At 38.6% G+C, this 25,578-nt stretch overlaps 1 protein-coding gene across 3 annotated transcripts in view; it reads right to left on the reverse strand.

Annotated features, from left to right (window-relative positions):
* LOC121519967 (casein kinase I-like) overlaps positions 1-22,554 on the reverse strand; it is a 43,680-nt gene extending 21,126 nt beyond the window's left edge. For 2 of the 3 annotated variants that reach the window (XM_041803102.1, XM_041803100.1), the window contains exons 1-5: positions 22,136-22,425; positions 10,743-11,775; positions 9,805-9,874; positions 7,683-7,831; positions 838-1,072 (exon numbers count right to left, since the gene is read on the reverse strand). In XM_041803102.1, coding sequence (XP_041659036.1) covers positions 838-1,072; positions 7,683-7,831; positions 9,805-9,874; positions 10,743-10,991 — 703 coding nt within the window. In that variant the 5' untranslated portion in view covers positions 10,992-11,775; positions 22,136-22,425. The other variant, XM_041803101.1, reaches the window with a different exon arrangement.
* Between the last annotated feature and the right edge of the window lie 3,024 nt (positions 22,555-25,578).

Consider the following 25,578-nt stretch of genomic DNA (forward strand, 5'->3'; position numbering starts at 1 on the left):
TTTAAAGGCAAATATATTAGAAAGAAAGTCAAAACCATGAGTTTAAAAGGTCAAAATATAAAATACAATTTGTAATCATGAAATTAAAAGTCAGAATATGATTGAAAATTTTAAATTGTGAGTCTAAAAGGTCAAACTATGGGATCATGAAGTCAAAGTTTGGAGTTGAAAATATGAGATAAAATACAGAATAACTGGTTAAAAAGGTCAAAATATCACTAAAAAATTAAAATTATGAATCTTAAAGCTCAAAATATTATATGAGAAGTCAAAATTATGAGCTGAAATGCTCAAAGTATTAAATAAAAGTCAAAATCCTAAGTGTGAGTCCTGATTGTGAAATTAAAACACAATTAATTTCTTTTCCCACATTCCTGACTTCTTATCTAAATACTGTCACTCCTTACTTTTTTAGATTTGATGACTTAACAAGGAAATCTTAAATCATCAAGGATATGTTCACATTTTTAAACTTGAGGAAATCTGCAGACCTCAGACTGATGGGACAGTTAGAACAGAAATATCAGATCATCTTGAGGGTCGGATTTAACCATTTCACAGGCCAGATTTGGCCCCCGAGCCTTGAGTTTGACACCTGTGCTTTACAGGGACTTTACCAAAACTCATCATTCAATAATCTCTAATAAAAACATTTTCTATCCACACTGACAACCCTCTTAAGGCAACATTATTGTACGGAATATTTATAACTACTCTCAAAAGTTCTGAGAGTGTGAGGGAGATCACATAAGCAGCTCTTAAATGTCTTCCACATCTATTTACGCATCCATGATATGAGAGGTACATTTGTGCGAACATAGCACGATAGATGCTTACCTTTCCCCAGGTGTGTGTTTATGCTCATATATCTAGCAGTTCCAGTCAGACTCTTGTGTTCTCTGTATGGGATGTGCTTCTTGGTCTCTGGGTCTATGTATTCTTTTGCCAGTCCAAAGTCTATAATGTGGATGGTGTGTTGTCTTTTGGAGCCAGGTCGGCCTACCAAAAAGTTCTCAGGCTTCACATCTCGATAAATCAGGCTTCGGGTGTGAACGAACTCCATCCGTGTTATCTTAGAGTACAAAGCAAAAGAGAAAAAGAGAGGTGGATAGGAAAAGAAACCTGGGTTAGAGGTCGACTGATTACTTGTTTATTGTATTATACCAGGCTCAGCCCCCATCTGATTAAACACAGTGAATATAAACGTATGAATGACCATTTATTTACCATTTAGTATATCAATATATATGCTGTATAGCAGGGTGGTGACAGTACACACAAATTTGGGTTTATGTACGTGTATGTGTTTTAAAGTCACAGTTTAGGACAGTAGTTGAGGCAAATGCAACACATTATTTCTTTTTCTTAACTAGGAACTTGAAAACGTCCCTCGTTAACATTATCTAAATAAATTGGGGCTGGGCAATTAATCGCAAATTAGATTGAATAGCAATATGACCTGCTGCAACTTTCAAATCGCAGAAGATTTAATATTTCCTAAACCTGAAATTTGTGTCAAAATACCAGTTTAGAACTTTTTTTGCAGCAGAGATGTTATGCATGACATATCATGCAATCATTCTAGTGGCATATTTTCAAAATAGTGTACAAAAAAAATCATATTTTCTTTATTATTGTATGTTTTTCTTATTAAATTAGAGAATTATATAAAAGATATCGTTCCCTTTAATACAACAGTTCATATCAAATTTGCAAAAAATCATCAGAAAAAAATCATCGAAAAAAAAAAAGTCTGCCCTAGTTTAATCTAACATTGTGTCAGTTATAGTTTGGGAAAAATTGATTGCTTGTTTTTGTTATGAAATGCATGAGATGAGGAACTAATCATACATTAAATCGCAATCGTAATGTTGGGTAAAAAAAATCGCGATTATATTATTTTCTCAAATCATTCAGCCCTAATCTAATTAACAGTTCAGGGTCTCAGGCCCACTTAGATTTCTATTCTACATGTCTAAAAAGTAATTTTACTGAAATAAATAAATGTATGAAATTTAAAAAAGAATGACAGTGCAACGTCCTACCAAAGAGGTCTTCAATATATAAAGATACTCAATAAATTATGCCATTATGAGCTTATTTATATTGGCTTACAACTCAAGTAAACAGAAAATGTGGTTTCTAAATGATGATTATATTTTTTTAAAGAAGTGAACATTTTAACATTTTTTCAGCTGTACACTGAAGCATCTGACTGAACTATGATAAAACACATCAATGCTGGTGTTATTTCTGACATTTGCACCAAACTGATAAAAATCATCATTTTATGGCCTTTAATTAGCCTAAACAGAACTCTGCTTTGAAAAATCTTTTCTGAAAAGGCAGGGCTTATGTGACGTAGAAATCTACCATCAGTAGGTGTCTACAATCAGTGTACCATTCTTTCATTTAATATTGGATTACTAATCAAATAACAAATAAATGAATTTTTTTTTGCTAGTTTTCATTTATCTGATTTTAAAACCAAAACAAATAATTTAAAAAATGTTGTTTTTCCTCATCTTTGTTTCAGAAACTAAATCAAATAAACAAATTACAATTTGTTTTTTGGATATTTAGGTTGGAATCAAGAACGGAATGTGACAAATCAGCAACAAGCAATCAGTTTGATTACTCTGTGCAGGTGTTGTGCTCCAACAAGCATCCCGAGAATCACGTGCCCATCGCTGAGGAGCAGTGTAACTCTGTGCCGGCGTTCCATATATCATTACAGTAAGTGTAAACGCCTCAGCGATAGGCACGTGATTCTCAGGATGCTTTTCTGAGCAAAACACCAGCACCAGGTTACACAAATAAATACTGAAATCAAACTGACTGCTTATGGCTGTTTATTTTCGTATTCCATCTTTGATTCCAACATAATTGGCAAAAGACAAACAGACAAACTGTTTCTTGTTTATCTGATTTCGTTTCAGAAATGAAAACAAACAATGATCCCTTTTTCTCATTATTTGATTCGGTTTATAAAACAGGTAAATGAAAAATGAGTTGTTATTAATTTTTTTGTTATTCAATTTTCAATCAAGTCTTGACTGAACAAATCATACACGGATTTTCTACGTCACACACTGTATATACAAGGTAGAACGTTCCCGCCTTTAACTGACTACTGTCCATTCAGAGACCACTCCCATCCGTTCAGAGACCACTCCAGTCAATTCAGAAGCCACTCCCTTCATTTCAGAGGCCACTCCCATCCATTGAGAGGCCATTCCCATCCATTCAGAGACCACGCCCATCCATTTAGAGGCCACTCCCATCTGTTCAGAGACCACTCTCATCCATTCATCCATTCAGAGACCACTCCCATCCATTAAGAGGCCACTCCCATCAATTCAGAGGCCACTCCCATCCGTTCAGAGACCACTCCCATAAATTCAGAGGCCGATCCCTTCATTTCAGAGGCCACTCCCATCGATTCAGAGGCCACTCTCATCCATTCATCATTCAGAGACGTCGCCCATCCATTCAGAGGCCACTCCCATCTGTTCAGAGACCACTCTCATCCATTCAGAGACCACTCCCATCCATTCAGAGACCACTCCCATTCATATACCCATTCAGAGACCACTCACATCCGTTCAGAGACCACTCCCATCCATTTATCCATTCAGAGACCACTCCCATGCACTCATCCAATCAGAGACCACCCCCATCCAATCAGAGACCACCCCCATCCAGTCAGAGACCACTCCCATCCTCTCCTGCATTGCCTTGCCTCTGAAATGTCCGGCTTTAGTAACACTGGTGCTGGAGAAAACAGCCCGAACAAGTAGTTCTCAGGACCACCACAGTCCACTACCACACTACAGCCTGCTGGGGACTCTGGAGGGGAAAAATCCTCCACCTCTAAAAATCGCTCTGAGGCAGCAGTGCTGCGGGACTCTGTGTCACTGTCTGGCAAGGGGACGTCACTGTCACTCCCGCCCCATCTGGAAAACCCTGCCCCCCCCGTGCATTCTTTCAATTACTGAAGTGGGCAGAGTTAACTCTGAGCTGTGGGTTCACTTACACTTTAGGGAAAAAAAATCCCTATGTGAAAAAGTAATTGCCCCCCTTGTTAAATAATGAGTTAACTGTGATTAACCACAGTTTTTGGAAAGCTGAGTTCAGTTTCACTGGCCACACCCAGGCCAGATTTGTTGAATGAAGAAATCCCTTAAATAAAAGCTGTCAGACAAAGTGAAGTAGGCTACAAGATCTCAGAAAGAAACACATCATGCCACCATCCAAAGACATTCAAGAACAAATGAGAAACAAAGTGATTAAAATCTATCAGTCTGGAAAAGGCATTTGATACAAAGAACATCATGCCAACAGTCAAACATGGTGGTGGCAGTGTGACGGTCTGGGGCTGCTTTGCTGCTTCAGGACCTGGACCACTTGCTGTGATTGATGGAACCATGAATTCTGCTGAAGGCCAATGTCCGGCCATCAGTTCATGACCTCAAGATCAAGCACTCTTGAGTTATGCAGCAGGACAATGACCCAAAACATACCAGCAAGTCCCTCTCTGAATGGCTCTAAAAAACAAAATTAAGGTTTTAGAGCAGCCAAGTCAAAGTCCGGACTTAAATCCAACTGAGATGCTGTGGTGTGATCTTAATCGGGCAGTTCATGCTGGAAAACCCTCTAATTTGGCTGAGTTAAAACAATTCTGTGAAGAAGAGTGGGACAACATTCCTCCACAGCAATGATAACCTTTTTACCTTAACACAGGGGTCTCCAACACGTCGCTCGCGAGCTACCAGTAGCTCGCCACTGGTTTCTAAGTAGCTCGCCAAAGGGTCAAAGAATATGTACATACATACACAAAATCCCGTATTGGGTGTTAGTGTCGAGCGTCACGTGTCGCTCAGAGGTTCCGTCACGCCCCATTCTGCAGGTTGAAGACAGTGACACACATCGGTTGTCTGCAGGCTAGCAGCATAGGCTAGCTAGCATTTTCGACATGGCCGCGGGAACTAGTAAGGCATCAAAAGACCGAAAATATACCATTTTCATGAGGAGTGGGAAGCAGAGTTTTTTTTTACGCATGTGAACGACAAATGCGTGTGTCTCATTTGCAGTGCAAGTCTGTCTGTCGGTAAGAGATGTAACTTCGAGCGCCACTTTATCAAAGTACATGGCAACTTTTCACGGGACTTTCCCCTTGGCAGTGGTCTACGAGAGGGGAAGGTAAAGGAGCTTAAAGCAACTCTTGTAAGACAACAGTCTCTGTTCACCAAACCGACAAAGAAGGCTAACGCAGCAACAGAAGCTTTGTTTAAAGTGGCACACATTTTAACGAAGCACAAGAAGCCATTCACCGATGGTGGAGTTGTAAAAGAGGCGATTGACAGCTGTGGCTGAGACATTATTCAAGGATCATAAATGTAAGACGGAAATTATGTCTGCTATTGTCGATGTACAGCTGGGTGTAAATACTGTGGCAAGGAGTGTCTGCGCTGTCTGTGGATGCTGCGGAGCAGCTGGAAGGGGACTTGAACAGGTGTCAGTGGTTTTCAATACAGTGTGATGAGTCGGATGACTCCAGTGATACGGCTCAGCTGGCTCTCTTTGTTCGCATGGTGTTTAATGACTTTTCTATGAAAGAAGAGTTTTTGACCTTGCTTCCACTGAAAACCACCACCCGAGGAGTTGATATATACAACGCTGTGAAGGACTACTTCGTGGAGAAAAAGATCCCGCTTGAAAAGCTGGTGTCTATAAAAACTGATGGAGCGCCGGCTATGACAGGACATCACTCTGGATTTATTGCCCGCTGCAAAGCAGACCCCGACTTTCCCAGATTTATAAACTATCATTGTATCGTTCATCAACAGGCCATATGCGGGAAGGTTCTGGGATTTGATCATGTCATGGAACCTGTTGTAAAGATTATCAACTCTGTTCGAGCAAAGGCCAAACAACGCAGGAGCTTCAAGCTGTTCCTGGAAGAATGCTCTGCTAACTATGGTGATCTCCTTCTCCACACTGAGATCCGGTGGCTAAGCAAAGTAAGATCCTACAGCGCTTTCTTTCCTTGCTGAGTGAAATCAAGACTTTCATGGAATCAAGGGAGGAGGACACCACCTTGTTGTCTGATCCTGAGTGGCTGCTTGATCTTGCCTTCCTTACTGATGTAACTGAGAAACTGAATAACTTGAACCTACAGTTGCAAGGTAAAGATAAAAACATATGTGATATGATCAGTGCTGTTAAGTCATTCAAAGCAAAGCTGTCATTTTACATTCAGCAAGTCAAAAACAAAAAAGGTTTCAGCACTTCCCCTCATTCTCAAAAATGTCAGAAAGCCACAAGGGGGCAGCCTCTCTGAATGTACACAAGTATTGTGACCTACTGCTGAAGCTTAGGCAGGAGTTTGATGACAGATTCAATGACTTTGAGAAACTGGAGCCCTGTGTGACATTTATTGCCAACCCCTTCATGGAGGTGGACATAAGTGAGATTTCAGGACTGATGGCTGAACTGTTCTGTGTTGCTCCTGTGGAGATGGAGGTTATAAGCCTCCAAAATGATGTCCAGCTTAAATCTCAGCAACATTCTCAGCATTTCTGGAGCCTAGCTGAGCCAGAAAACTACAAGAACCTTCACCAAGCAGCTCTGAAAATGTCTGCTTTGTTTGGCTCTAAATATCTTTGTAAAGCTGCTTTTTCTGACAAGAATGTCATAAAATCTAAGTTCAGAACCAGACCGACAGATGAACATTTAAATTACTCCATAAGAGTGAACCGAAGCTGATACACTCCAGCCTACACCTGTCTTGTTGACTCCATGCAGTGCCAGTCATCTCACTAACTGCAGCAAAGACTGAATGCATAACAGGCTGTATGCTGCAGAATGGACAACTGCTTTGATGGAATCCTTGGCATGATTTAATTCCCCTTGTTATTTAAGTTGTTGCTGTGTTGTCCCATGTCATTTGTATGACATTACTGTCTCACTCCTGTGCAGGATCTTTCCATGTTTAGTGAAAAATGCTGTCCTGGGTTTCTCATGTTGTTTGTGTAAGAGGGCTTTTGACCTTCTTCTCATTGTATCCTGTATTTTTTTAGCAAAGAAAAGAACAGCTTGATGTCCTCAACAATCAATAGTGGTACCTCATCGTTGTCCTATAATCTCACAGTTCAAGGGCACAAAACATGCACATGAACACAGATGTTATGTCAGGGGAAGTTATTTGACACGGTGATGTGTGCACAGACGCACAAAAAGTAATAACATGTTTTTTGTTTTCTGTTACATTACATTCAGCTTGTTTGAATGAAGATCTGCTATGTAAATAAATGTTACCAATCATATAAAACTCTGAGTGGCTCTCGGCTGCTTTCATTTTGTCAAAGTAGCTCTTATAATGTAAAATGTTGGAGACCCCTGCCTTAACATATAAAATCATCATTTAAAAATGGAGTTTTATATTTACTTGGGTTGTCTTTGTGAAATATTAAAATTGCCTTGATGATCTGAAACACTTAAGTCTAATAAATATGCAAAAAACCCACAGATATGACAAAAACATATTCTGAACCACTGCTGCAGCATTCCCTCCTGTCTGAGCATCATAATAAGTTGATATTAAAGGTGAAATGGAGCTGTAGGTGCTGACATGCTTGCTTTTTAGGTTCATTAAAATAACAGAGCCATATTAGTCTCACCAGCTGTATGGCTATCATTAGTACAGTCTTAAGAGAGAAGGTCCTGTCACAGAGGTCAAAAAGATCTTCAAGGCTTGGCCCCAGCAGTTCCAGAACCATAGCATTGTATTTACCACATGGTCCAAAGTAGAACACCTGGGGTACACCCTCTGTTTGGAAAAAGAAAGAAAGAAAAAGGATTTGTCATAGGCATACATAGTTAAACAGTGAAAAATCAGATAAAAGCCAATCCCCATAAAACACAGAGTCCATCTTTGTTGCTGGGAGTAGCTGCACATTTTGACAACTAAACTGTCATCTCTGGGTACCAGTCAATGATCCCTTCAACATGTGGTTACCTGAATAGTGACCATCTGTCTAAATCACAGGTGTTAAACTCAAGGCCCGGGGGCCAAATCTGGCCCATGGAACAGTGAAATCCGGCCCACAGGATGATCTGATATTTCTGTTCTAACTGGCCCATCAGTCTGAGGTCTGCAGATTTCCTCAAGTATAAAGATGTGAATATATCCTGATGATTTAAGATATCCTTGTTAAGTCACAAAATCTGAAAAAGCAAGGAGTAAAAATATTTAATTTCTTTTCCCACATTCCTGACTTCTTATCTAATTTGTGGTTTCATTTCATATTTTCAATTTAGCATCTCATAATTAGGACTTAAACTTAGCATTTTGACTTTTTATTTCATACCCTGAGCATTTCAACTCATAATTTTGACTTCTTATATAATAATATGAGCTTTAAGATTCATAATTCTAATTTTTAAGTGATATTTTGATCTATCTTTTCAACCAATTATTTTGTATTTTATCTCATATTTTCAACTCCAAACTTTGATTTCATTATCCCATAGTTTGACCTCTTAGACTCACAATTTAAAATTTTCAATCATATTCTGACTTTTAATTTCATGATTACAAACTGTATTTTATATTTTGACCTTTTAAACTCATGGTTTTGACTTTCTTTCTAATATATTTGCCTTTAAAAAACATTATTCTTCGATTTCAAATTTTCCATAAATTCACAACAAAAGGACAGTAGGAGCTGACTTGTGACAAGAGAGGTTGCAGAATAACAGGTGGATCTACAGGCCACACGTGATTAGAGTTTCTGTGCCGCAAGCGTCAGGAGAGAGAGACTGAAAGAGAGAAAGGGAGAGCGAGCGCACACGGCGCACACCTCAGTGATCATGGAAGGCTCTAATTTCCAAAAATAGATATTGTGAGGGTTGATTTACTAATGTAACGACCAGGTAAAGTTTTTGTGAGGTCAACATTGTATATACATTACCTTGATCATATTTATCATACAAACACCAGACTGGTGTGCGGAGAGAGAGAGAAGAAAACAGACACTCATCGTGAGGCCCCCCATGATGTTGAGGCCCTACATGCTATGCGTAGTTTGCGTCTGGTCTTGGCAGGGGTGGGCCTGACATCAGAGAACTACTTCTTCTTCTGAAATAAGGCAGTTTAGACGCTTCTAGGTGTCTTCAGATACTTTCCTGGTTTCAAAATAAAAGCTGTCCAGTGTGTTAATAAGTGTTTAACAAGCTGTTTTGGGCTTCTTCTATTTTTTTCTCTGAAATTTCTACCGAGATCCGGACCTTGGTGACCTCATAGCTGGCTACAGCAATGATCTGTGGGGAGGGGGCTATTTAATGAAATGAGCTGTTTTTACAGTTAAACAACATGAAGACTTTACCGTCACTGTGCAAAATTAACAACTCCTTTCTTTTTCATGTACAGTTGACTCAACATTCAGTCAAACAAATGCTAATGGCTCATCATTCCTAACAGACAAACCTTTGGGAACACTGAGTTAAATACAAATGAGTGAAGCACTGGAGAGGAAGGCTCTACGTGATTTTATCTTGTAGGTTTTCTGCATGTATTTCCTGGAAACAACACTGCCAGCCTGAGAGTGGGAGTCTGCAAACAGATTATATCATACATGATGACTCTGATTCTCTGCAGGTCAGAAGGGGAGCAAGCAGTAAGAGGAATGTTGAACTTGCATTTGGGAATCAATAGTGTGAATGCCTACTCAGCATCTCACTAATAAGGTAAAAAGAGACAATCACATGGCACTTTCCTAACTGCCAAGACATTTTTCTCACCTGAGCATCCCAGTTGTTTGTAGAATCGATACTCTAGATGAAGCTGTGGTGCTCGGGACTTGATAGGCTCCTAGAAATCAGGATGGTGTTTGATAAGAATAATTCCATCAGTTCATTTCATCATTGACTTTTCAGACAGCATTTCCATATTCCTGCAAATCAAATCTGTAGTATGAATATATTCTAAGCCAGGGGTGTCAAACTCAATCACAGCAGGGGCCGGATTCTGGATTTGGGTCTAACCTGAGGGCCTCATTTTCACCGGAATTGAATCATGAGGTAAAGAAAATAGATAGAAAGTTGATAACATGATTTTTAACGGTCAAAATATGAGATAAATATCAAAGTCATACGTTTGAAAGGTCAAAATGTGACTTAAAATTTAAAATTGTAAATCTAAAAGGTTTAAAATATCAAAATGTGAGATAAAAGTCAAACACATCAGTTTAAGAGTTCAAACAGGAAATTTAAAATCAAAAGAATGTTTTTGAAAGGAAATATATGAGATAAAAAGTTGATAACATGATTTTTAATGGTCAAAATACGAGATTAATTCAAAATCATGAGTTTTAAAGGTCAATACATGACTTAAGATTTCACATTTTAAGTCTAACGGTCAAAATATAAGATAAAAAGTCAAAAATATGAGATGTAAAGGTCAAAATACAAATAAAAAGTGAATTCCATAACTTTAGGTCATAATTGTGAGATGCAAAATTGAAAATGTCAAGGTTCCATTTTTATCCTGGAGGAAATCTGCAGACCTCATTCTGGTGGGCCAGGTATGACTGTACCGTGGGCTGGATTTGGCCCGCAGCCTTGAGTTTGACACCCCTGTTCTAGGCAGATAAAGTCAAATATTGCTATCCTTAATCAAAAGTGATTTAGGTTTTTCTTTACAGAATTCTATGAACGACAGAAAAATTAATTGTACTGACCAGTTTAATTGCTACGTATTCATTGGTGTACAGGTTCTTTCCAAGCCGGAGCTCTCCGAAGTTTCCACAGCCAATCTTCTTTCCAACCCGGAAGTTTGGCCCCACCATTAAAACTCCAGAGTTAGAGCTAGCACCCCGGCCACCATGCCCCGATCGACTCCCCGTCTTTGAAGACATCTTCTTACTCTCCTCTGTCTCTCCCTTACCTCCACCACCCCCTCCTCCCACTCCTCGCTTGTCAAAGTCCATCAGTTTGTGGTAGCCTGGCCTCTCCACGGTTAAGCCGATTCCATTCAACAAAGAGAACTACCAAAACGACTGGTTAGTAGCCACAATGTTTAGTGACCTGGAGTTGAACTGACTTTGGAGGGCAGGTTCTGAACTGTGGCAGCTGGGCTGGGGTGAATTCAAATGAAAGAAAGTAATCTCATACTGGACCAGAGCTTCGTTAGGCTAGAAGATACAGTACTTAATACTATAAAAGTCAAGTCTTATGAGAGATAGGTGAATACTTGATTGTTTGATAAAAGAGGTGACTTTATGAGTGGGAAATCACGGAAGGGCAGGGGACACCATGATGAACTAGTTTATAGCCCCTTACAGGGGCCAGAGATGGTGACGGAGGGGAAAAGCACAACGGCCTTTGTCACTTTATTTAGCTAGCCAAACGCTAACATTCTATAGAGAAACTATGAAGCTGTATCAGCAGCAGGCTCAGACATATCTGTCCATAGAGCCATACACCTAACCTTAGTACAGGACGTGACAGCAGAATTATGCTGACTTATTAAAAAAGTAAAGCTCAGATGCTCCTTTATTTAAATCCAATCTTCAGAAGCCTCTACTAGATTCTGATATCTGAAACCTCTGATGTTTTATTCATTCACTATCATAGTTCTTTGCTGCTGAGAATCCCGTTTTGGTGTCTACTGTCTGACAGTCTGGTAATCTTTTACCAGTTTCCTGGTCCTATCAACCTTCAGATGAAGCCTTGGCCCCCAGGTCTGGAGAATGGTGCGCTGGTTTAAAACACCTGAAAAACAAGGGGTGGGGAGAGATTGCATAAAAATATCTTAGCAAAAGTCTGTCTTGGTATATAAATGAACATACTAGCGCATCTCAAAAAATAAGAATATCATGAAAAAGTTCAATATTTTTTGTCACTCTTTCCTGAAAGTGAAAACCACATATGATACAGACTTGTTACACATAGAGTGAAATATTTCAAGCCTTTATTTCTAGAAATGTTGATGATTATGGCTTACAGATAAGAAAACCCAAAATTCAGTGTCTCAAAAAATTAGAATATTATGTAAAATCAATAAAAAGGGTTATTTTAAACAGAAATGTCAGGCTTCTGAAAAGTAGGATAAGCGTACCCATTAAGCCCAGGCACCATTTCAGCCCACTTGCAACTTTGAAGTCAATAAAAAAAAAAAAAAGAGGGGCCTGTCAAATGCTATACATCATTTTTTCCAATCACACAATTTCTTAATTATATGTCAGTTTTTGTTTGGCACCAATCACATTTGTCAGTATTGAATAAGGCCCGCCTACATTCGTGCAGTCTCAAGGAAGCTCACATAAAGTCGCCTCAAAACTTTGGTGTTATGGGACCCCTCAGAAAGAAGCTCTTTTCGACTATTTTCAGCCACTGACTTGTTAAGTACATTTATATTATGTAATTTGAGAGATTATTGATTTGTTTTTTGTGTATAAACAAGTAGTTTTTTTGTCATGTCTTACTATTTGCTTTATGTGAAAAGATGAGTCATGCTAGCTAGCGTAGCGAGCGAATCACTAGTCAATACATGTAGCCCTACTGATAGATACACTGCTGAAGGATTAAAAATGATAAGTACACAAACTGTTTTCTGATTCATTTTACATAAGTCTTCAAATTAAGACAAAAAAAGGGTTTGGGTGGGTGAAATATTTTCAAAAAATGTCTTTTTTCCAAGGTGGGCTTAAATGGTACAGTGACCCAAAAAACAGCTAGCGTAAGCTAACTTTGAACAAGAACTCCTTGATAATTCAGAAAGTTTGGCTAAAGAGGGATACCTGTGATGGCAAGTTTTATAGGCTACAGGCATTTCTTTATACATTTGTTTCATTTTGGTGAGAACATATTATCTTTATTTCTCTGGTAGTCACTGTCGAACCATTTAAGACCATCTTATGTGTTTCAATAGGAAATAATGACATTTTGAGTTTTGATAGCTTTTCACTGTAATCCTGTGTTGGATGTTGTTATACCTCACTAACTTCATTAACACGAGTACATCACAGATCACACGCTGCCCAGAAGGAATTGTTATGTCAGTTAATGTTGCATAACAATTTGTTTACAGTGAGAAAAATGTCAACAAAAAAGAAGAATTACAGCAACTGTCCTAAAACCATAATTGTTACAAGCCAAACATTAAATCCAAGTTCAAAAAATCAATTGTGTTTAACATGTTTAACATGTTACTGAATGAATATGTGTTTACTACCTGAAAAATATATTAGAAAAATTATATTTCTGTCAATAAATGTGGTAGTGGGCTTATCTGGAACACACGTGGGCTTACATGGTACTTAGGTACCAATTAAGCCCATGCCAACCATTTGACTTTGTTCATATTTTTTTTTTATTTGTTCTTTGAAACATGCATAAGTGAATAAATATATTTTCAAATGAGAGATTAATCCTCCATTTGAACTGATGATCATGTTTATAAACCATCTTAGTATCTATAAAAAAATACATGAATTTAGATTTTGGTGGGCTTAATGGGTATACCTACCCTATGTTCAATTTTATGCACTCAATACTTGGTTGGACCTCCTTTTGCATGAATTACTGCATCAATGCGGCGTGGCATGGAGGTGATCAGCCTGTGGCACTGCTCATGTGTAATGGAGGCCCAGGTTGCTTTGATAGCAGCCTTCAGGTCATCTGCATTGTTGGGTCTGGTGTCTCTCATCTTCCTCTTGACAATACCCCATAGATTCTCTATGGGGTTCAGATGACCTGAAGGGTGCTATCAAAGCAACATGGGCCTCCATTACACATGAGCAGTGCCACAGGCTGATCACCTCCATGCCACGCCGCATTGATGCAGTAATTCATGCAAAAGGAGGTCCAACCAAGTACTGAAGACATAGAAATAAACATACTTTCCCGAAGTCTGACATTTCTGTTTTAAATAACCCTTTTTATTGATCTTACATAATATTCTATTTTTTTTGAGACACTGAATTTTGGGTTTTCTTATCTGTAAGCCATGATCATCAACATTTCAAAAAATAAAGGCTTGAAATATTTTACTCTATGTGTAACAAGTCTATAATACATGGTTTTCACATTCAGAAAAAAGTGACAAAAAATATTGAACTTTTTCATGATATTCTAATTTTTTGAGTCACTAGTATGTCAAATATCTCAGTCCAAACTGTACTCACATTGCTGATTTAAAGGGGAGGAAAGGCTGAAAGGATAATGTACTCAGCTAGAAGTGTTAAATAGAGGAAAAATAACTGGTGAATGGTGATGAGAAGCTTGGACCACCATTTTTTTAAGTATACGTTTTTGTCAAATGCTGTGTAATACAGCAAAAGTACAATTTTCTCAAGAAATTAAAAAAGTACAAATAGAAAGCTGAATAGAATAGTAATAGTAGATGTGGCACTGGCCAGCGATGGCTGTGGCCCTGAGGAGTGCAAGGGGCCCACAAAAGTTGGCAACCCTACTCATAACCAGCATGACACACTGCATCAGCATAGCTCTGTAAGAATTGCATTTCTTAAAACCATTTCTCTAAAACTCTGTTAATTCAACGAGAAACATGTTTCCTCCAACAAGTTCCTCATGATAAAAGTACTAAGAACTGAACACAGAGACTTGTTTAGGCATTCTCCTGTGATCTTATGCATAACACACATAACATCAGTTCAGTATGACATAGGGATGCACGATAATTATCAGTACTGATAAATTATCTGCTGATATTGCATATATTTTACATATTTTTATTATCCCGATAATAAAATATTTAACCGATAAAATCCACCAATAAAAAGTCAGAGGAAGCACCCTCAGAGCTAAGAGGCTAACAACACGGTGGAGTTATTCAGTATGTACAGGGAGGGTAACATGACAGCGTTTGTAGAATTTGCCCTGCAAAGATCCCGAAGAGTGGAAAGGAGTCCTAGATGGATCTTTTAAGTCACTTAAAAGTCATCATCCTAACGACATTTAAACGAGGCGGCAGTAGCCACTAGCTGCTTTCATAGACGTAACCCTGCCTCTCTGTTGGACGCGGTTTTATTCAGTCTGATTGACGTTAGGAACAGAAGTTTAGCCACAGACCACGGTTTAACATTTTTAACCTATTTCTGATATGACTTCTGTCAGTGCATATTTCTAATCTTTATGTAAAACTTCAGCTCTCTTTAATTCTGACTAATGCAGCAAAACAAAGGACCCCTTAACATCTCCATTTGTTAAGCATGACAGCCTGTTATCATTTGGTTTCATGTCTGATTTGACATGAGTCACCTGAATTCTTGTTTAGTTTACTGAAATGTCAGATTTGACCACTAGACAAAATACTTCAATTCATTTCAAGGGGAAAAACGTCTGTCAGTTGTTTGTGTGTTGTACTTGGTGCACAAATGTTTAACTTAAAAAAAGTTAACTATAGTAACAGTTATAAAGTCAGGATAGTTCTTTGTTTTTTGAAAAACATGAGTGATGTTAGAATTAGTTATAAATATCTTTGCTTACTACATATTAACCCCTGCTTACCCCCAGATGTGCATAAACACATCAAATAAACTTCTTTTGTTAAATCAACAATTGAAAAAAATTATTGGTTATCGGCCATCAGGAGTAGGAAATTATCGGTTATTGTATCGGTTCAAAAAAATATGCATCGTCAGGGTCCAAAACTAACACTCGCCACTCGCCAATTATAGGTAGATTTTTTCTCTGGCTGGTAAATTTTTAATACCACTCGCCACTCTGGCGAGTTATTTATTTACCAGCGAAAATTTCTTTTTTTTTTTTTTTTTTTTTTTCTTGGAGAACGATGCTGGTGTCAGCTGGTTTCCTGGCAGAGTCATGTGTATTTCAGGCCAAGATGATCTTTGGTCACGTAAGTGCGTCAGTCATGACTTCATTCACAGCGCGCTGAGGTGGACAGCTGGTCGTTACCCGTACCTCCTTGCTCGTAGAAGAAGAAGTAGTAAGACAAAAGAAGAAGAAGTAGGAAAAAAGTATCATGTGGCGATGCTGGCCACATATTGCCCAGCCTCCCGCAAAAAAACAAAAAACTAAACCAAAAGAACCTGCTGAGGCTGAGATTTTAACGACCAGCGACCAAAAGACAGAGGTCAATGTTGGTGCTGCTGCTGCCACTGCCAGCCCCCAGTCTCATCCACCGGCAGCTAGCAGGCATTGCTTGGAGAGATTGCGGGCTAAAAAACCATGGCTGGAATATTCTGCTGAAGAAAAATTAATGTTCTGCTTTGTCTGCCTTGCCCAGGCGCAAGGGAAGCATAGGGGGAATACATTTGTTGTCGGCACAAAGACAATGAAGCTTGAATCAATTCAGTTTCATGAAAAATCGCAATGTCACAAAGACTGTATGATAGCCGATGTTAAAGTGTCAGAGCCACTTCACCAGGCACCTTGTGTGAGATCTAATTCAGGGTGCACTCACACTAGGCCATCCGTACCGTGCCATATTCTAACTGTGCTGAAGCCCAAACCCCCTCCCCTGTCCCCTCTTTGGCCCACACTCACACTGCTCAAAGCATCCAGGCCTGGGGCCTCATTTATAAAACTGTCCATAGGAAAGATCACTACAGGTGGCGTACGCCAGAAACACAGGAAATGCGTGCGCACAAAAACTTTCAGATTTATAACAGAGGGCGCACGCACGTCCAACGCCTGTTTCCATTTATAAATCACAATCAACTCTAAAGTTGTCGCATGTGAGGGAACGCTTTGCCCCGCCCATATGGTGTCTATAAATGGTCAGGTGAACGCACTTGATGAATATTCAATGATATCAGTTTCAAGATGGACCAAGATGGAAAACGAGCGAAAAAAAGAAATTCCACTCAATGTGAGGTTGCGATATTAATAGGAGAGGTGGACACACGCAGAGTCTTATTTGGTGGGCACAGTTTGGACATCACTAATGCCAGAAAGGCAAAAGAGTGGAAGCGTGTGGCTGATGCTGTAAATAACGTTGCCTCAGAGGGTCAGACTGTGGCTGAAGTAAAAAAGAAATGGTCCGACAAAAAAGTGGAGGCGAAAAGGCGCATCGCTCTCATAGAAAGAGTGTCTGTGTGACAGATGGGGGAAAGGGCACACTGGAGCTCATCCCCACAGACGACAAGCTGGCGGGGATCACTGGGGAATCCCTCCTGAGCGGTGTGGTGACGGAGGCGGAGGGGGACACAACGCGCCAGAAGCGATCATGTCATTTTAATTACAATTATTATAAATGTAAAACTTTATTTGTATGGCACATTTTGGGAGCACGGTTACTGTTCGCCTTGTTGTTTATGTGAATGGATGTCATAATAACATGTAGGGTTTGTTTCACAATGACAGAACATGATCGAGTCAATAATAAAGGCTATGTGTGTGGGCACGCGCACGTGCGTGAGTTCATGCACTCCCTTGGGTATCAATGTAAATTTTTCCTCTTTCTTTCGTTTTTTCAAATATATCCTTCATATATGTTATGTGTTGTGTTATTTCACACAAATGTATCAATTTCTCATTAGTCTTTAATTTCATCCTTTTACTGTTGAGGTCAGTTTCCCGTTTATCCAGATTTTGTGCGTACGGCAGGGTCAGAGCTGCCGTGGAGGTGCGCACATTTTCCCATCAAGTTTGTTTTTTATAAATCCCAAACGTTACTTACAAGTGACGTACGCTTTCTTTTGTGCATACGCAGCGTTTATAAATGAGGTTCCTGGACACGGATACGTCACGCGCCGACGTCATCACAAAGCGTCCACTGTTGATGAATTTGTACGTGTTGATGACTCAGCTTACATAAGTGTTGTTTTTTATTGCAACAGATTTATACGATATCTGATCTGACACCGGAGTTATTCCAGCTGACCTGGGATCAGTAGCTACGTTAACTATAAAGAGCAGAGAGTGAGGAGAGAGAGAGAGAAAGCCGTTCATAGCGGAGAATTGTTGCTCACAGCATATAATCTGGAGCCTGATCAGAGTTCTAAGCTCTTCTGATGAATGAACTTTATAACTCGTATGAGCCCCTACAGCCAATCTTCTATGTGTCTACATACTATCTGAATCCCTGTGGGATTCTTTTACGCGCCATGAACTGAGCCTTTTCTCTGCGTTTGGATGCCTTTCAGTGCTGCACCAAACAAGCTCTCACGTCACAGGACAGCCTTAGGTCGTTTCCACCAAGCGGTCCGGCTCAGTTCGGTGAGGTACAGCTCGAATTTTTTTGCGTTTCCATAGAGCAAAATTTGGAAAAATTATCGTTTAAGTTTTGTGAATACGAAGCCTTAGAACAGTTCATTCTCATCTGTAACTAGTTATTAATCTACTTCTTGCGTTAGATAACCTGTGAAAACCTCGTAAAACTTCAGGCTGCAGACTAATTTAAAACAAGATCAGCGCACCCCGGATTTCTGACTTAATCTAGCTTGATTTTAACACCAGCTAAACTTTTCCTTTATTTTTAATGCAGCGAATTCTCAAAGTACAGCTCTAAACTTTGATATTTTGTCGTATAAACTGTTCTAGACTAGATATATTCATATATTAATGGAACATTACGACTCAAACCGTCTCTGTAAACGTATTCCATCAGCTGAGAATCTGTACTGACAGCGGTTAACATCATTAAGATGGAGTTGTTTTTTTAAAAAGCACTTTCAGCTGAAATAAAGCTGTTTACTGCTTATTCCCGACTGATTTCTGTAACTTATACTTTCTATAACTCTGCTGCTGGACGAGCAGACTTGCGCTGTCCGTGACTTCACATGCATGCTTTTACAGCCCCGCCCACCCAAGTGAGAGCACGGGTGTCTGTGGAAACACAAACTATTTGGGGCTTTAGCGTACCAAACCATACCCAACCGAACTGAATCAAATCGGACCCCCTGATGGAAATACGGCTCTTGTGTCCAGAGCAGGATTAAATTATCAGATAAAAGATTTTTTTAACGGTGATGAGAGCAATTTTAACCATCTGATGAGAGCTGGAGGTGAACGCACCTCATAAACAATGTTCCATCCAAAAGTCCGCTATCGAGACCACAGTTTCACTTCTTGGTGACATGAAATAGAATTAGAGGTAAGTTGATTCAGTGGATGATAGTTTGGCATTATAATTTTATAATCAGAGAGGTTAAATAAGCTATGTGATTAACCCTGACACACACTTGTCCACGTAATTGGCACCCTCCCTTAAGCACAGAGAATGAAAGGTGTGTGTTTTCCTGTGAGCTGCTGTTTGTGGCTCAATCAAGGGAAGAAGCTTTATTTTACAAACCAAAAATCCTCTTACAGTCATTAAAAGCCAGACTTTGCTAGAAACTGGTCAGAAATGTGGACTGGACTAGGGTCCTGCTGTCTCTAGCATGCAGCTGCTGCCTGGTGGGCTCTCTGAGGTGGGTCCTCTTGTTGTTACTTCATGCTACGTCACATTCCCGCACTTGTGCTCCTTCATTTGCATCCATGCATCAACAAAATCTCATGTCTCAACTGTCCAAAGGAGACTGAAGTCAGTGATTCAGGTAAAATTCCTTACTGAAAGATTCTTTTTGCACTATAGTAAGAATACTACAGAATTTATTAAGCCAAACATTACACTTAACTTTTGAAACAGCTATTCATATTTTAGCATACATTATTGCTAGTATTAGTGCATTCTATTAAAATATTGATTGAGAATCGCATACAAGACCCAAATGACATGTTAAATAATAGTGATAGCAAATTACAACACTTAGAAGAAATTTTTATTCGGTTGGCTGGTAAAATATCTGGCTGGCTGGTAAGTGAAAAAGTTAGTTTTGGACCCTGCTCATCGTGCATCACTAATATGCCATCATATCCTTGTTTCAGGAGGGTGTAGTGCCTGAATTTAAATGCAACATGCCTCTGACTTTTGTAAAACTGCAATATAACACCATAACCACAAAGCACACACACACAAAAAAAGTTTTATAAATTTGAAGTGATATCACCCAGCTCTTAGTTCTTACATACAGGTACTTTTATCACAGTAACTTTATTTTCTAATAGTTCTTTTTTAGGTGAAAAAATAAATCCATTAGCAAAATCATTAACATGTTTAGAGCAGGGGTGTCAAACTCAATCACAGCAGGGGCCAAATTCTGAATCTGGGTCCAACCTGGGGGTCGAACAAGGCCAACATTTAACCATAAACTGTCTACCTCATTTTCACCAGCAATGAATTATGGGAGAAAAAAACTTAGCGCTGACAATAAATGATTTTGAGATTTAAAAAAGTAAAAATGGTCAGTTTAAAGGCTCAAAATCTGAGATTAAAAACTCAAACTTATTAGTTCAAAAAGCATTTAAAGTCAAATATGTTTTTACAGGCAAGTATATAAGAAAGAAAGTTTAAATCATGATTTTAAGGGTCAAACGTGAGATAAAATTTAAAATCATGAGTTTTAAAGGTCAAAATATGAGATAAATTTCAAAACATGAAATCACTGGTTAAAATGTCAAAGCCTGAGGAAAAAAATTACATTTTGAGTTTCACAGGTCATAATATTACTTAAAATTCAACATTGAGAATACAAAAGGCCAAATTATGAGATAAAAGTCAAAGTAAAGAGCTAAAAAGGTCAAATTGTAAAAAAATAAAATCGTGAGTTAAAAGGTCAAAACAGTAATTCAAATTGAGGATCAAAAAATGTAAAAAATAAGAGAAAAAGTCCACAATGTGAATTGAAAAGGTCAAAGTATGAAATAAAAAGTTAAATCCATAACTTTGCCTGATAACTGTTAGATGCAAAATCAAGAATATGAAATGAAAACAGAAATTTATTTTCCCACATTCCTGACTTTTTATCTAATTATTTTAACTTTTTCTTATTTTATGACAGAACAAGGATGTTTTAAATTATCAGGGTTAGGTTTACATGTTTAAACTGGAGGAAATCTGCAGATCAGTGGGGCAGTTATCATAAAAATATGATATGATCTGGCGGACCAGGTACAACTGTACCATGGTCCAGATTTGGCCCCCGGGCCTTGAGTTTGACACCCCTGGTTTAGAGTGAATATATACACATTCAGGTTGCTCATCATACTCATTATCATCATATTGATTACTGGGATGTGTGAATGAACAAGTCTCACTGTAGTTAATGTCAATCACATGGCTTATTACCACGCTGCTATTTTTTTGCAGCTTGATTCAAAACAAAAGCTTTCCCATTACTTGTTTACAATGACTGATGAGTTTGCAAGAGCCTACTGTTCCCTGTGTCCCTCTGCTTTTATAATGCTTCAACCACCACAGAGCTTCAGCTTTTACACTAATTAGTCTGTTCATTTTAGCCTCTCCAGCCACTGTAGATAGATTCTAGTTGACAATACAGAACCTAGTTTGCCAATGTGGCCTTGTTTCACCACCCACACTTTAACTCCAACTTATCAGCTCAGTATACGCCTGTGTGTCCTGGTAAACACTCAAACACTCGCTAGAATTGCTGTTAAAGACTGTTTCAAGGTGTCTATGTTTCAGATATTTGAATGGAAAACTTTGAAAGCGCTGAGCTGTGAGACCAATGGAGCTGATAAATGCTAATGGAGCAAACGGTAACTGGTAATGATAGCAGCCGATCACAACACTGAAGTAACAGCTGTGCTTCTACCGGTAAATAAACCTTGTCTGAGTTCATGTAGAAGCTGAATTAGCGGTATACACAGCCACTTGATTTTTATAAAACGTCACTTTCGAGCTTGGTATCGCGACAAGTTAGATTCAGGCCACAGTAGTATTAGTTTGTATGAGTGGCTGGCCTCACAGTAGCTTGACAACATTAGCATCAAAGTAACAAACATGAAATGAGGAAGTGGAAATAAAAAGGAAGCTATGTTCTGTTCATGTCTAATAAACAGCAACAGTTATACTTTACAGCAATGCATGAAAATCTTGTGAGCAACATTAACAGCTAGCGACAGAGCTAGTGTTAAAGAGACTCTGCTTGTAGCAACATGTAGCCTGACGAGAGCTAACATTGGCTAACATGATAGCATATCAGCTAAGTAGCCACTGTTGGCTAACGCTGGATATCTATAGTCAAGCATAAACAAAGCTTGCCAATTTAAAGTGTTGCTCAAAGTTGCACAGCAGCCCACATACCTTCATAGGTTAGGTTTCTGTCGGGGTTTTATGCTTGGTATGAACGGCTCTAGTTTTCTTCGTCTCGTTTCCCTGCTCATCCCTTATTCTGTGTGATGTTTGGCTAGCATGCTATCTGAAAACCTGCAGAAGTCCAGCGCGGCAAAATGAAGAGGCAGGAGTTATAACAGCGGAGTTTTCTGTGTTTGTAGTTTACGAAGGAAAGTTAACTGCCAAAGCACTTAGTGGCATTAAATGTTAGAGAACTGCCTATTTCTTGATTCAAACGTCCAGGTTTAGTGAGTGCAGAAGTAGCCTACCGTGTTGTAGCTTCTCACTTTACGGCTGTCCACACTCCAGAAACACAAACACAGAAGAAGAGCTGCAACCATCTACAGGAAACCAGCAGGTTTACAATAAAATACAATTATTACAGATCCATACACACTCCAGAAACACAAACACAGAAGAAGAGCTGCAACCATCTACAGGAAACCAGCAGGTTTACAATAAAATACAATTACAATAAAAAATTACAAAATACAATAAAAAAGATTAAAAGGCTTGCCTAATATATATATATATATATATATATATATATATATATATATATATATATATATATATATATATATGATAACATAAATTAAAATATATATTATTTATTATCATTATTATTATTATTATTATTATTACTATTAAATACATATATATATTTTTTATTTATATAATTTGATAGTGACGATGCAAGGAGTAGAAGAGCTTAAACCATTTACAGAAAACCAGCAGGTTTTCACATCTATATATATTTAAAAGGCTGGTCTTATATATATATATATATATATATATATATATAAATATATATATATATATATAAAATATTTAATAACATAAATAATATATATAATAACAATAATAATAGCATAAACATGATACATATATATTATTTATGTTATTATCATTGTTAACATTACTATGAATTTTTGTTATTTAATATTCTTAGGAGTGTAACTCTACAGACAAATTTCGGTTCGGTACATACCTCCCTTTTGAAGTTACGGTTCGGTACATTTTCAGTACGGAAGTGCAAAAAATTGCTATACCACGGGTGTCCACTTGAGGCTGGCTGCAGGAACACTGGAAGTCTCGTCTGGACATGTTAACCAGCTGGTTTTGACACTAGAAATAAACTGGTTTACAGACTGGTTCAAATCATCAAATGTGTCTCATTAGCTAGTGTCTTATTGTGCTCCCACTGTATGGGGGGTGAATTTTTTTGTACCACGATTATTTGGATTATATTTAGGATGAAAGCTGATTGGCCTGTCTCATTTGATTGACAGATAGCTCGGCAGGCAGGGGCTCCGTTTCTGTCAACCACAATGCTAGCTAACAGGCTGACAGGAAGTTGCGCTTAGTGGGTGGGCTGTTAGGTTGATCCAAAGTTTGGCTGAGACCGCGATTTCAATATGGAAGCCTTCGTGGATTGGCTTCAAGAGCCGTTTGAGTCCGCATATTGTAAGCAGAGGACTGATGTCACACGGGCTTTGTCCAACTCTTTCTACAGTCCATCATTATAAATGAATCCCCCGTCCCTCTCTAATGACTGACACCCTCTCTGACTGCCTGAAGACCCCCATTAACACTCAGCCTAAACCTCTGCTCTAAAACCCACCCAGGTCTGGATTTTCTGCAGGAACAAAAACTTCATGAGATATGTGGACATCATTTCTGGTCTAGACTACTTCCTGGACTGAGCTTTAAGACTTATCTGGTCTTTCTAATCACAAATACATGTGAGAAACTAAAGATGCAGGGCTGTACAGTGCGACATATATAGAAAATTGGTCTGTGCTATGACACACAGGTGCTGTGTGACACAGGTGCACAGGTGCTGTGACAAAGTGAGAGAGGTGTGTGAATGTCCGGCAGGCAGATGTGACTTTGGCTTTTACTTGTTGTCACAAAAGCCTCACTCCACTTTGATTTGCGATTTGAAATTCATGCCCGGTCCATTTATTTTATATATCAGACACATTTTAAATTCAAGCAGAATGTTAGTTCCTCCCATAATGCCACGCTGCTCAGCTGATACGTGACCTGAAGCTGCTCACACAGACAGGGCAGGCTCAGGGCATACGCAGTAAAGGTGGTCGTTGTGTTTGAGAGGAGCGCTGCTTTAATCCAAAGTTTTTCATTAAGGCACATGGGCTAGACGATGCTAAATGCTGCTAGCTTACTTCTCCATTCTCCTTGTTCTCTCCAGTTGTGCACGGATGGAAACCGTGAGTGAACTGTTGGTGAGAGGACAGAGCGCTCAGTCGGCATAACTTCTGATTAAAGATTTATGTCTAAAATGATGCATTTTCCCTTCACTAATATCTAGCTGCTGCTGTTTGGTTAACAAGCTAACAAACGTGTGAATGTCGCATACAGGTCTGATATGAGACGGACAGACAGACAGCAGTGTCTGAGGGAGAGATGAAGGAGAATGACAACACGGAGGAGTAGATCAATACAGCCCCACAATGCACAATGCATTTAATGTTTATTTGAATAGGGACAAGTATGAAGCAAGTAAACGTTGCCACACACTACGGCATTAGTAGCTGCAGAGAGAAAAGAAAAGAGGGATTTATTCATTTACATTAGCTCTATAAACATGAAAGTACAATACGGACCAAACTCTAACAGTGTTTAATGAATTTATAATAATGTTGCAAATATTTTTCTATTACTCTGAGTATCAGTAAATATATAAGGAGTGTCCAAACTGTGGCTGGGCTAGATGTGGCCCTTGGTCCTTTTGAATTGGCCTGCTAGAAATCCATTAAGAAAGCCCACATGAAACATGAAACTTGTACTTTTTTCTGTTTCTTAGTTTGACTAGGAATGCACAATATTGGGGTTTATACAATATGTTGATATTTACAGATTAAATTCAGCCCAAATCAACACTGATATAAAAATGTATAGACCTATCACAATGTGTAGATGAACCGTCAGCATCTCTCTTCTCTGCTGCACCCCAAGGTTCTTAACAATTGGCTGTTAGTTTTGTTAGACAGTCATTGAGAGCTATTTTGGCTGTTTTATTTTTGTATTTCTAGTACTTTCACTTACTAAGCATATTTTTTGGTTACATGTTGGTTTTACACCGCTTTACACATTATTATGCTAATGACATTTTTCTCTTATTTTCCTAAATATTAATGCAAATGACAGTCTGAATATTCTTCAAGTCATCAGCCATTAGAGCATAATTCAAATATTTCTGAACAAACTTCATAATGACAAAAATTATTTAAAAAAAAAATAAAAACCTCAAAATGCACTGTTCCACATTATGAAGCATGACAGCTTTTTAAAACATTTTATTGGTTGTAAAGAATTGAAAATGGTCATTTGTTGAATCTGCAGCATTAGGAGGTCATATTTACTGAAATCAAAGCTATTTCAATCAA

The sequence above is a fragment of the Cheilinus undulatus genome, linkage group 13, assembly GCF_018320785.1.
Source record: "Cheilinus undulatus linkage group 13, ASM1832078v1, whole genome shotgun sequence".
In the NCBI taxonomy this organism is placed as follows: domain Eukaryota; kingdom Metazoa; phylum Chordata; class Actinopteri; order Labriformes; family Labridae; genus Cheilinus; species Cheilinus undulatus.